Source organism: Vicugna pacos, chromosome X (assembly GCF_048564905.1).
Source record: "Vicugna pacos chromosome X, VicPac4, whole genome shotgun sequence".
NCBI lineage: Eukaryota > Metazoa > Chordata > Mammalia > Artiodactyla > Camelidae > Vicugna > Vicugna pacos.
The window spans coordinates 70,253,085-70,266,512 of NC_133023.1; the positions used below are offsets into that span (position 1 = coordinate 70,253,085).

The following is a 13,428-nucleotide window of genomic DNA, read 5'->3' on the forward strand; positions in this document are numbered from 1 at the left end:
AATTTTTAGATTTTATCTAATTTTAATTAATTAAAATATAAATGAAATACTTCTGACTAATCACTATCAGATTGGACAGAGCAGTCATAGAAGGCAGAAGAACAATATGGACATTATCCTTTCTTGGTGTGTATATCGCATTATCACTTGAAAACTTGAAAAATCTTTTAACATTACTGGCACTTCACATAAAATAATTAAAAGACAGTAACCATACTGTTCTTGGATTTTTCAATCAGTGTAAATTTGCTTTCATTTGCTTGGGAAAGCAAAGGTCAATTCAAAATTCTAGCAAACACATAGGACTACATTTTAAATATACAAACACAAAATACATAGACATAAAACTGTAAAATTAAAGCCAGCATATTATTTTCCTCAGATGTATTATAGTCATAAACTTGATAATTGACTCTGAAAGTCAAAAACTTAAGTTATTTACTTGTTCTTTTTATACTATACTATATATGTTAGTTCCCACATGTATAACTTCTGGTAATATTTTATAACCCAACTTTATAGTGCTTATTAAAATGTAATTATTCTCAATTAACATAAATCTATTAGTATCAACAACAGTAGATACTTAGATTGTTACTGACTTTCTCTCATCTTAGCTAAAGTTTAATTTCCATTACATTAGTAAAATATGTTTACTCACCACCATATTCCCAGTGCCTAGAAGAATGCTGTAACTGTATTAGCCACTGAATATTGGCGTGCCGAGAATTAACAAAATTGTATTAAGTGCCATAGATTTTTGTGAAGTGCAATTTAAAAACTATGTTTTCTATCCATAAATGAGGCGTTCTAGATCTGAACCTTCCTCAAAGCCTTTTGAAAAATCATTACAAGATAAAATTAGCATTAATCACTAAGTTTACTTAGATCAAATTATAATAGTAAGTACTGTATTTATGTATTTAATATTATTGTTGTAAAATGCTGTTTTTTCTTAAAATACAGAGTTGAAGAATAGATTTCATTTTGCTAATTTTCACACTTGTAAATAGATATGACTTAAAAAATATTTCCCTTGGCAAAGAAAAGGTAGATTTTTTATTGGTTTATATGAATAAAATATTAATAGAATGCTCATTTTAGTTTTGCGAATTAAAAACAAGATTGATGCACATTGGTTACTTCATATGAAAATGTTTAAAAATTACATTGACACAAACTGACGATTTTAATTAGTATTTCTGAAATGCCACCTGAAATTTCATAATAAACATTTAACTCCCCCATCAAGATATATTATGCATCTGGATTTGAATAAAAGTATAAGTGAATCTAACCACAAAAGAATCCAAAAATTTCCAGAAATATCTTCAAGCAATTTACGAGGAAAGGTAGCTGTACTTGAGTATCATACAAGATTACACGTAAACTGTAACACTTTGGTAAATTAAAAAAGATACTATGACCATATAATGTCACCATATATTTTAGTGGTTCCTGAAATCCTGATACCATTTATTAGCTTCTAAGTTGTAGGATCTTGTTTTAGACATTGGTATGACAAAACTATGGAAAAACCCCTCAGATGTTACTCTGTCCTTTCAAGACAGAGCACATAGATGAGAGCTCAATATTGGATCCTCACCACATGTCAGCAACTTCTGTTATTTGCAGATATGCACTACTATATGTAAAATAAATAAACAACAAATTTCTTCTGTATAGCACAGGGAACTATATTCAATATCTTGTAGTAACCTATAATGAGAAAGAATTTGAAAAGGAATATATGTATGTGTATGTATGACTGAAACATGCTGTACACCAGAAATTGATGCTTTATAACTGACTATACTTCAATTAAAAGAGAAAAAAATATATATATATATATGCTGAAGAATTAAAAATTTTAATGTGTGGTTATCTGTGTGTGTGCATGTGTGTATGTATACGTAAGGATTCATAATCACCGACGTACTAGAATCTTAAGATATCCTGATCTTTTCTTCACAGCCTCCAGTATTTTTTTATGTCATTCGTTTCTGTCAAAGTGCTACAACTGACACTGACTAGGAGTGTCCCTGAGAGCCAGTCAACAATATCCCTCAATCAGTTAGCAAGATCACTGTTTATCTGTGTAGGGCTCATTTTATTGCAGTTCAGAAAAGGGACTTTTGCAAGTTTTTATTTTCATTTGATAAATGGGACCTTATCAAAATTAAGGTATTTGTTTTAAAGACTTAAGAGTATGAGACCCTCAGGCATAAAAAAAGAATAAAATAATGCCACTTGCAGCAACATTGATAGACCTGGAGATTGTCATTCTAAGTGAAGTAAGCCAGAAAGAGAAAGAACAATACCATGCGATATTGCTTATATGTGAAATCTAAAAAAAAAAAAAGACACAAATGAACTTATCTACAAAACAGAAACAGACTCACAGACATAGAGAACAAACTTATGGTTACCAGGGGTAAACAGGGTGGGAAGAGATAAATTGGGAATTTGAAATTTGCATCTCTTGGGAAGTGATGGATCTGTTGCTATCTTGATTGTGGTGGTGGTATCATTGGTGTATACATCCATCAAAAGTCATCAAATTGTACATCTGAAATATGTATAGTTTACTGTTCAGGAGCCATGCCACAATAAAAGTGTTAAAATTTTTAAAGAAGAGTATGAGACCCTCTATGTGCTGACAAGCAGCGGCACTTAAGAGTGCCCAAGCACATTAAGTATTTTACAATTTTACATTAATTGAACCACTTCCTTGAGGGTTTTGAGGGAAGCCAGAACCAGAGGAGACTGATTTTAAACATTCTCATAGCCTGACTTTATGGACATGAAGAAAATACAGGTACTGTTCCAAGCTATATTTTCTAATTTGACATTTTGGCATGTGAGTTTCAGTCCATTGTGCCTGCTCATGAAAAAATTAAAAGTTAAATAACATTGTGCTGTTAATCTCCAAGAAAATTTAATTATTAACAGCTGTTTCTATAGGGGAAAAAGGAAATTCTGTGTATTTCACACAAGGTATTATTCTTCGCAGAGCACATATTTTCTCTCTGCCAAAGATTTTAGCTGTATTTATTAGATGTGATATATGTGCTTTTGTCTTGGATAATATTTTATACTTGATTGTTACTACTGGTGGTGAGAAGGTGACCTAGACGACTGAAATCTACAGAAAAATATTTTAATTCATTTGGAGTAACAGTGGTGAATTCAGTAATAGCTTTGTTCACCATATGAAACTTACTGACAGTTCTTTTTAAAATTCTATGTGCTTCTTCCTTTGAAATCTTTAATAGTTCACATAAATGAGTTACATTTATCACCATAAAACACTATGACCTGAGAAGCCCTCCAAACATCTTCTAGCACAGCTCGAATTTCACAAATGTCTAGAGTTGTTCAACAACTTGTTTGTGGTCACAATATTAGTTATATTAGTTATTGACAAAGTTAAGACTTATTTCTGAGATGACCCTATGTCATGTGGCTTCAAGAAGTTGAAAACTGGTCTGATTAAATACTAACATGAGGTAAAATGTTTCATTTTGTGTTTTGCAGGGTCAAAGTATTTTTGGGCTCGATGTCATTGAAACACCAGAAGGAGAGAAGATGCCACAACTGATAGTTCAAAAGGAGTTAGATAGGGAAGAGAAAGATACATACGTAATGAAAGTAAAGGTGGAAGATGGTGGCTTCCCTCAAAGATCCAGTACGGCTATTTTGCAAGTAAGTGTTGCTGATACAAATGACAACCGGCCGGTCTTCAAGGAAAACGAGATCGAAGTCAGTATACCAGAAAATGCTCCCGTAGGTACCTCAGTGACACAGCTCCATGCCACAGATGCTGACATAGGTGAAAATGCCAAGATTCACTTCTATTTCAGCAATCTAGTCTCCAACATCGCCAAGAGGCTATTTCACCTCAACTCCACTACCGGACTTATTACAATCAAAGAACCACTGGATAGGGAGGAATCACCCAACCACAGGTTACTGGTTTTGGCAAGTGATGGTGGATTGATGCCAGCAAGAGCAATGGTGCTAGTAAATGTGACAGATATCAATGATAATGTCCCATCAATTGACATAAGATACATCATCAATCCAATCAATGGCACTGTGGTTCTTTCAGAAAATGCTCCACTCAATACCAAAATTGCTCTCATAACTGTGACAGATAAAGATGCTGACCATAATGGTAGGGTGTCGTGCTTCACAGATCATGAAGTCCCTTTCAGATTAAGGCCAGTGTTCAGTAATCAGTTTCTCCTAGAGACTGCTGCATATCTTGACTACGAGTCCACAAGAGAATACGCCATTAAATTACTGGCCGCGGATGCTGGCAAACCTCCTTTGAATCAATCATCCATGCTCCTTATCAAAGTGAAAGATGAAAACGACAATGCTCCAGTTTTCACTCATCCTTTCATAAGTCTTTCTGTTCCTGAGAATAACTCTCCTGGCACCGAGTTGACAAAAATAAGTGCAACGGATGCAGATAGTGGGCGTAATGCTGAGGTAAATTACCTGCTAGGCATTGATGCTCCACCTGAATTCAACCTGGATCGTCGTACAGGCATTCTGACTGCAGTGAAGAAACTGGATAGAGAAAAACAGGAAAAATATTCATTCACAGTTCTGGCCAAAGATAACGGGATGCCACCTCTAATAACCAATGCCACCGTCTTAGTGACGGTTCTTGATCAGAATGACAACAGTCCAATTTTCACTCACAATGAGTACAACTTCTATGTCCCAGAAAACCTTCCAAGACATGGCACAGTAGGACTAATCACTGTAACTGATCCTGATTATGGAGAAAATTCGGCAGTCACTCTCTCTATTTTAGATGCAAATGATGACTTCACCATTGACCCACAGACTGGTGTCATCCGACCGAATATTTCATTCGATAGAGAAAAACAAGAATCTTACACTTTCTATGTAAAGGCTGAGGACGGTGGTAGGGTATCACGTTCTTCCACTGCCAAGGTCACCATAAATGTGGTTGATGTCAACGACAACAAACCAGTTTTTGTTGTCCCTTCTTCCAACTACTCCTTTGAGTTGGTTCTACCATCCACTAATCCAGGCACAGTGGTCTTCACGGTAGTTGCTGTTGACAACGACACTGGTATGAACGCAGAGCTCCGTTACAGCATTGTAGGAGGAAACACAAAAGGTCTGTTTATGATTGACCAAACAACAGGCAACATTACACTGAAGGAGAAATGTGTTGTTGCGGACTTTGGTTTACACAGACTGATAGTCAAAGCTAAGGACTTAGGACAACCTGATTCTCTCTTCAATGTCATAAATGTCAATCTATTTGTGAATGAGTCAGTGACCAATGCTACACTGATTTATGAATTGGTGCGCAGAAACATTGAAACACCAGTGACCCAAAATATTGAGCCAGCTGATGCATCCTCACCATCCAGTGACTATGTCAAGATCGTGGTTGCCATTGTTGCTGGCACCATAACTGTCATCCTTGTGATTTTCATCACTGCTGTAGTAAGATGCCGCCAATCACCACACCTTAAGGCTGCTCAGAAAAACAAGCAGAATTCAGAATGGGTTACTCCAAACCCAGAGAACAGGCAGATGATAATGATGAAGAAAAAGAAGAAGAAGAAGAAGAAGCCTGCCCCTAAGAACTTGCTGCTTAACTTTGTCACTATTGAAGAATCCAAGGCAGATGATGCTGACAATGATGGAAACAGCGTCACACTAGACCTTCCCATTGAGCTGGAAGAGCAAACCATGGGCAAGTACAACTGGGGCACTACACCTACTACTTTCAAGCCTGACAGCCCTGATCTGGCCCGGCACTACAAATCTGCCTCCCCACAGCCTGCCTTCCAGATCCAGCCAGAAACGCCCCTGAATTCAAAGCACCACATCATCCAGGAACTGCCTCTTGATAACACCTTCGTGGCCTGTGATTCCATCTCCAAGTGTTCCTCCAGCAGCTCTGATCCCTACAGCGTTTCTGAGTGCAGCTATCCAGTGACAACTTTCAAGACCCCTGTGTCTGTCCACACCAGACCGGTAGGTAATCCAAGTTTCTAATTAACTTTTCTAACTTTATTTTCTTCTATTTTTTTAAAATTATTTTCAGTTGAAGTAGGTCTTTACCGAATCTACTGACCCAGCAAGGGAGAAAAACGATCATATTCTGCAGAAGTATCCAAAGAGATGTATGGATTCATTTTAAATTTGGTGAAAAATCAGAGCAAAATGACTCCTGACTGTAGGAAAATTGGGTGCAGAATGATGGTTACAAAAGGGGCAGTGTTATCTGTAGATGGCAGTATGATACTTCTTGCTAGAGAATATACTGGAAAATCTCCAAAATAAAGGGTCATGGCACTGTCCTCAATACTATTGTGTGCATAAGGATCAGAGCAGTCGGGGCTAGATACATCACAGTAAAGCCTTTTGGAATCTGATAAGCAGGTTTTAGTACTTAATGGTGTTGAGAATCCCAGTTCCACTTGGGAAAATCTGTGTCTGCCCAAGATAATCAGATAGCATCAAAATATCCTCCCTACCCACCATGCTCCCAAGCCCCAACAATGAAAAGAAGAGTGCCATTTTCAGGTGAAGAACTCACCATTATTCTGGTCCGCAAAATCTGTCTTGATATAATGCAGCAAGAATGGGATTAGGAAAATGAAGTCACGCTACTCAGTCTCATCTTCAAGCCAGAGAATGAAAGAGACAGGAGATCTCTAGTTTAGATATCCATTTAGGCATTTGCATATTCATGCAAGGTATTGAGAGCCCTTCAGGAGACAATCTTAAAAGATAATGGCTCTTGGAGAAGGAAAGTATAGCTCTGTGGTAGAGTATGTGCCTAGCATGCGTGAGGTCCTGGGTTCAATCCCCAGTACCTCAATCTAAAATAAACAAATAAATAAATAAACCTAATTACCTACCCCCAAGAAGTCTTTTTAAAAAATGATAATGACTCTTGGAAATGAGATGTTTGCTTTCCCTACTGGGCCTGAAGGGAAATATGAGCACATTAAGACCCAAGAAATCTGTATACAAATTTTTTTTAAATTATAGTGAAAACATTAAAATAAAAAAAAATAAAAAATTACATACAGTTTAAAATGTATGTATACATAAATTTAAAAATTTATGATAACAAGAGTTTATACAGTCCTTTTTATCTGTATTCCATGGAGAAATGAAGAATATGTATCTAGAAATTCATAACTAAATTAAATGATTTAAGTATGATTATTCCTTAATAAAGCCAACTGATGGAATTTATCTACATTTTGTTCTCTTGAAGTCATGCCACATGTTGACTTTATTACTCTTAAGAAGGTCTTCATCTCAGTCTCAGTGAATAAAGGCTTTTGAAAACCTATTCAGGCTAAATAAAATGGCAGTAATGTGAAAGTCAGAAAAGGTTTCCTCTCACCAAAGTTCGAGATATTTAAGAAGTCTATCAGGATTCGAAATAACAATGAACATAATTTACCATAATTGAGGAAATGGTTTTAAGAATCCAGGTCACGCAAGGATTTGCATAAACTATATAATAACATTAATCTTTCTCTCTTAATCACACAGTGAAGGTAAGATACTAAATCAGTTGTGGGTTCACTCTTATTACAGTGGGTTCATAATTATGCTATTGCAAATGGTGGAATAGAACCCGACTGTCTTTTGGAGAGTTTATGTTATTGTCTGAATGAGTTTACAGGGCATTGGTTATTTCTGTAGTTCGAATGAGCCCCATTTTTTCCGACCTAGGTGGATCTTCGATGACTGGCAAACATAATAGATGCCTAACATCTCATCATGGTGTGTTTTTGGTTTTATTTAACTATTAAAAGGACCACACTCATTTTCTAATTCTTATTGCTACTATCTGTTTTTTGGAAACATTTCTCAACAGAAAAGTAGCCTTTATGAATCGCACTGTAGGTGTGTTGTGTATACTAATAGCACTTTCCCCAAGATAAATTGGTGACTCACTTAAAAATATAGACAAAGGGTGAGACTTTTGAATTAGTTTTGCAGATCATCATTTTTAATAATTGAAGTTAGTTAAAAGAACAAATTCCGATTTCAAATGTTTTTGAAGGCATTGAGATGTTTTACATACAGTAAGCAAGGCATAGGTGAAGGAAAAAATTGAAGTGTTTTCCAAATACCTCTTTCATTTTTTAATATTTTATAATCCCTAAAAGTCAATAAAATTAGTTACTTTTTCATTAGGGCAGTTTATGTTATTTTATTTAGCTAAGAAATCTTTTTCCAAGCACAGGATGAGTAACTTCACTAGACAGGCAAAATAAGAAGAGTAAATGCTGATAATTTCTCAGTCATTGTTGGGTTTTTATTAGCTAAAAGGACTATCTTAGAAACATTGAGTTCTCAGATGACTTATCTATTCTGTTTTTTCACATCTTGAAAAAAGGTAAATTGTACATTTTGTCATTGGTTCACAGATGTTTCAGATTAATTCACATGACTTGATGAACTTAGGCAGACTAATGTGATACTAAAAATAATTCAAATCCATATATTTTGTGCTACATTTGCAATGTTCTTCACCCTTTTTATATATGCTTCAACTTCTGATTAATGCCAGGAGAGACATCTTATATTCACTGATGTTGCAGAATGCTAACAAGATAAGTGAGCACTGAAAAAGAACTCCTGTATCTATACAAATTCAAATACAGTAAGTGTCTTCTAACTTTTAAAGGAACATCAGACAAAATGGCGGAAAGTTTCAGCCAATAAAATAAAAATTCTTTGTTCCTTAAGGAGATTCTGATGGTGGAACAAAATATTACTGTTAACAGAAGGCAGAATTATAGTCAACTGATTTTAAACAAAGTGAGAAATATATTTTCAAAAGGAGGGTTTAGGGTGATATTTACATTGAATCCATTACTCATCTGAATGGAAATATGAAAGTGAAGAAATGAAATGGTTCAGGTAGGCTGTAAGATATAAGGGAACCTATCCAAAATTTCATGTTTTAAAAGGGAATCAAATATTTTCTATAGATGTCTTTCTGACTCGTGTTTTGAAAAAATACGGAACGTTCACTAGATAGAAATGTATCTATTGCATAAAACCATTTATTCCTGGGGAATCTGATGCTCCTCTTTGATACAAATTTTTATAAGTATTCTGGAAGGCATTTTTGTATATATTGTAGCCAAAATTAAAAACATGAAATTTAAAAGATTATCTTACAGTCTACTTTCTATTAATGTCTCTCAGGGCAAGGAGATAGCGTTTGGTTGGTGTGACTTTAGAAAAACAATAAGTATAATCTTTTTAGAATCAATTTTGATAATGGTCATATAAAAGAGATACAGTGCCAAAATGAAGTCTTGCTTAACACAGCTCTCCCCTTAAAATAATTGTGAAGACTATGCAGTTGAAAAATAGATGAATAAAAGTGAACTTATTATTTTAAAAGGGCCTTCTATGTACAAGTCACTGTCTTAACCATGTATTTGACATACTTCATTTCAAAAAATTCTTTTTCCTAACAAATTCCTATGATTGGAGCTGAAATAGTCTTGCAGTTTCAGAAATGAGGTAAAAAGAATGGTTGAAGGTTTGGAGAGTTATAATTCATGTATGTAGCCAATGCTGTAGGTATTATACCTGGATTCAAAATGGTAAGCAGAGTCAGAGTTATCTTGGAATAGGATTGGTATTCACTGCTGTTAAATTCCATAACTTTGATTTTGTTCATCTGTATTTTAGTGATGTGAATTTTAGCCATGTAGCATGCTTGGCAACTAAGACTCCTAGAACACAACCATCTGATTTTGATAACATGTTATTTTTCTTGTCCTAGACTGATTCCAGGACATCAACTATTGAAATCTACAGTGAGATATAACTTTCTAGGAACAACATAATTCCATTCCCCTTCCAAAAATTCCAATGATTTGCGATTTCAAAATTTGGCCAAGATTATTAGTCTTGTAATCTGGATTTCCCACTATAAAGGCAAGCAAAACAACAACAAAAAAAAAAACACCTTAAAAATCAAGTCCCACTGAACCTCATGCTTACTTTAGCTGTAATCTTGCAACCAAAATTTAAAAGTTGTGGAAGAAACAGTGCAGTGTATTAAGAGTTTTATTATGCTGTTTCTCCATTTGCTTGCTCTAAATGTTAACAAGTGTGATGTGATGTAATGTGTCTTGTTGTACAAACTGATGGTTAATATATCAGTCATGGAATTACTTGCCCTGTCTGATTGCTGAAGAATTTAAACATCATCTCCGGGAGTTTGGAAGTGAAGCTGAGCTATCCAAGCTACCCTCTGAAAGGTATCCAGGGCAAGAGATTTTCTTTAATATTAAAAACAACCAAGAGAAAAACCACTTTAGTTCATTTTGAGGAAAATATTCACTAATATAGCATTATGGAGAAAATAATTATAATTATTCATCAGTGCTTAAAAGCTAGATATAAAATAATTTTAATGTGTTTTTATGTTGATTGTAATCATGTTGTTCCACTCCTTTAATCATTAAAAAATTATTTTTGTTGTAATCATGTTTCCTTTTTCTATAAATACTAAAAAAGAAGTTTTTTTTCTATTTTTATCTATCAAAAGGAGAATGTGAAGTTCTTTATACTCCCTGATATTTTGGGGGGAAAAGTACTGATTTTTCTGGTATAATGAAACATAATTCTAGTCATATGGGAGTAGAGACAGGATTTAAATAGGATAGTTTGAAAGATTTTATCTTAATTTTGAAACTACCTTGGAAAATATAAGATACTAGAGTCATGGCTAAATAGAGCTATGTAATTTATTTCTCTGGCATTAAATTGCTGAATATATTTCATTGCTTTGAGTAATTTGCCCTTTAAATTAACTCATTCTTCACAATATGTTGACTAATTAATTTCCTTCACAAATGACTAAATGCCTCAAATTGGGTGTACATTAAATTTATTGAGGAAGGAATGATATGTCTTAATTTTACACTGTATTCTTTAAGCTGCTTGTGACTTAACTAACAGTACTAACAGCATTTTTTTAAAAACATGCTTTCCTGGGACACAAAGGGAGTATAAAGGACCCTTACAATCATGACATAACGTATGTTTCTTGGATTCTTATTCAAATACTTCATTGTGTATCACTTTACCTTGCAAAATGTGAATAGGGTTTTGTCTATTATGTATTTACATTAAATTAGTGTGTTGTTTGAAGTGTTCTTTGATGTAAAGGTATTTAGAAGAGGTTTATGCTTTATTTAGCCTTTCAAATTTATTTAATTTTTGGATATTTAATATGCAGGTAATATTTTTAAAAGGTTTCTGTTAAAATTTAGTATTCCCATTTACTCAATATAGAATCTCTGATACCTCCAATAATGTCAAGTTCCCTGAACATACTTCTTATCTGGCTTTTAAGACGTTATATTTAATTATAATGACTGTGAATATAGCTGTCATGTAAGTTACAATATTGTATTACATACTTATAAACAACTATTGTAGAAAAATACTTAAAATTAAAATTTACCTTTATGAAAGTTATTCATATAGAATAACTTCATAATTTCTCCCCCATTGTTTCCTGATATTTCAGTTTAATTAAAATCATTTTAAGGAATGTCAAAACTGAGCCAACTTATTATACTCCTAGAGTCAGTGCCCTGCAGGTACCAAAACGTACTAAGAGTAGCAGTTTCCAAGATCCATAGTCTCAGTTTAATTTGTGAGTAAAATGATGATGTCCAAGAAAAATGAATCAATACTTCACATGTACCGTAATAAACTGTGGTGGCTTCATGATCATTTGTACATGTGATTATTACAGAAGTGCATTTTAAATGCTTGTGTCATGACCACCCTAGTCTCTCCTTTCCTGCACATTGTGTGAGCTACAGAATACGTCATTTTTCTTCTGCATCAGTGACCCTTTCCTTGATGACTTTAATAGGAAAACTTCTAATCACTCCTTTGTATATATGAAGATGAAAATGTCTTGAAACAGTTATCCAGAATCTCTAAAAAAAAAAAAATTCCTCAGCAGTTTTATGGATGTCATCTTTGCAGAAGGTGAAAATGGAAACTTTATTTTTAAGGCTGCAAGTAACTCCATCTCTCAGAATACAACTTCTTTGAGAAAGGAACTTCTAAATTGATTTAAGGCTAAAATATTTACCTGTATAAAGCAACAGTGATTGAGATTTAACTGTATTTAAAATTGGGCTATATATGAAAATGGATTCTGGTTTTAATTATTATCTACCTTGATCTGTCCTTTGCTTATGCTTGAAGAAATAATATTACCATTTGAGAATAATATGGATGGCACTGAAATTAGTTTTCCACAAAAACCAGAGAGAACAAAAATAAATATTTTCCTACTTGGTTCTTTCTTATCAGTTGATTTGATGACACTTTTAATTTAATTATTGTTATTATTACATGTTTGGCTTACAAGGTGTCAAATATCTTCCCATCCCTTGTGTTAGCATCAATGGACTCCTGGAATAGTCTCAATGTAGTGCACTTGATAATCTCTCTTATTCTAGTCAGTGCATAGAGAAAAACAGAAGAAAAGCAAATCTTAAGACTAGTCATCAAAGAAACTTCTAGAAACTATCTCATTGATGAACTACAACGTGCTGTATAATTTCACCCTTGCAAACGCTTAAAGGAGTATTACTTCCTTTTGATTAAAATCCACAGTGCATAAATTGAAAAAAAATTAATGAAATACATTCCCACATTTTACTTTAAATATAAAAGTTTATTTCTAGAAGTAGGATAATCAAACCATTACATTTCTTAAATCATTTTTATTTTCAATGATTTAAATTGAAAAATTCATAAAACAATTTTAATTCTACCCATTAATTAAAATTTTGTGTGTGCATCTTCTGTTTTCTCTGCTGACTACCCTGTCCATTTACCAATGAGAACACATATACTTCAGAATAATTTTTAAAAGTTGAATTTAGCTTCAGTCAACCATTATTTTGTATAATATTTAATCATTTTTATTTCGATGCAAAATATCACTGCTTCATTTTACAATTTGTCGCCCACACTCATCACTGTTTAATTAGATTTTGTAATTGTGTGTCTATCTCGGTGTGATATGATGCCTATCTCAACAGCCCAAGTGCTACAGGCCAAGTAAATCTTGACTAATCTTATTTGCACTTAAGCCACATTCTGTAAATGCTTTCTCTAGGTGCTCTTGTGTAATAGACATTTTTTCCTTAGACTTTGTGAAGCTTACTTTTTGTCTATTTTAAATATTGTTTAGATTTAGGTTTCTAGCCTATTTGAAGGTGCTGTGATAATATAAAACTGTATGTGTTGTATATAATTAGTATTTTGAAAAAGAACTATTGTGCAATTTGTTTTTTCATGCATTATGGGTGTTCATACACAGAACATCCACAGTTTTAT

At 33.8% G+C, this 13,428-nt stretch overlaps 1 protein-coding gene across 1 annotated transcript in view; it reads left to right on the forward strand.

The window, feature by feature from the left end:
- The window catches only part of PCDH11X (protocadherin 11 X-linked), a 545,261-nt gene that overhangs the window by 23,677 nt on the left and 508,156 nt on the right, over positions 1 to 13,428 (forward strand). Inside the window, exon 2 of the mRNA XM_031671543.2 lies at positions 3,538 to 6,033. Within this exon, the coding sequence (XP_031527403.1) occupies positions 3,538 to 6,033 (2,496 nt within the window). The remainder of the gene's footprint in view (positions 1 to 3,537; positions 6,034 to 13,428) is intronic.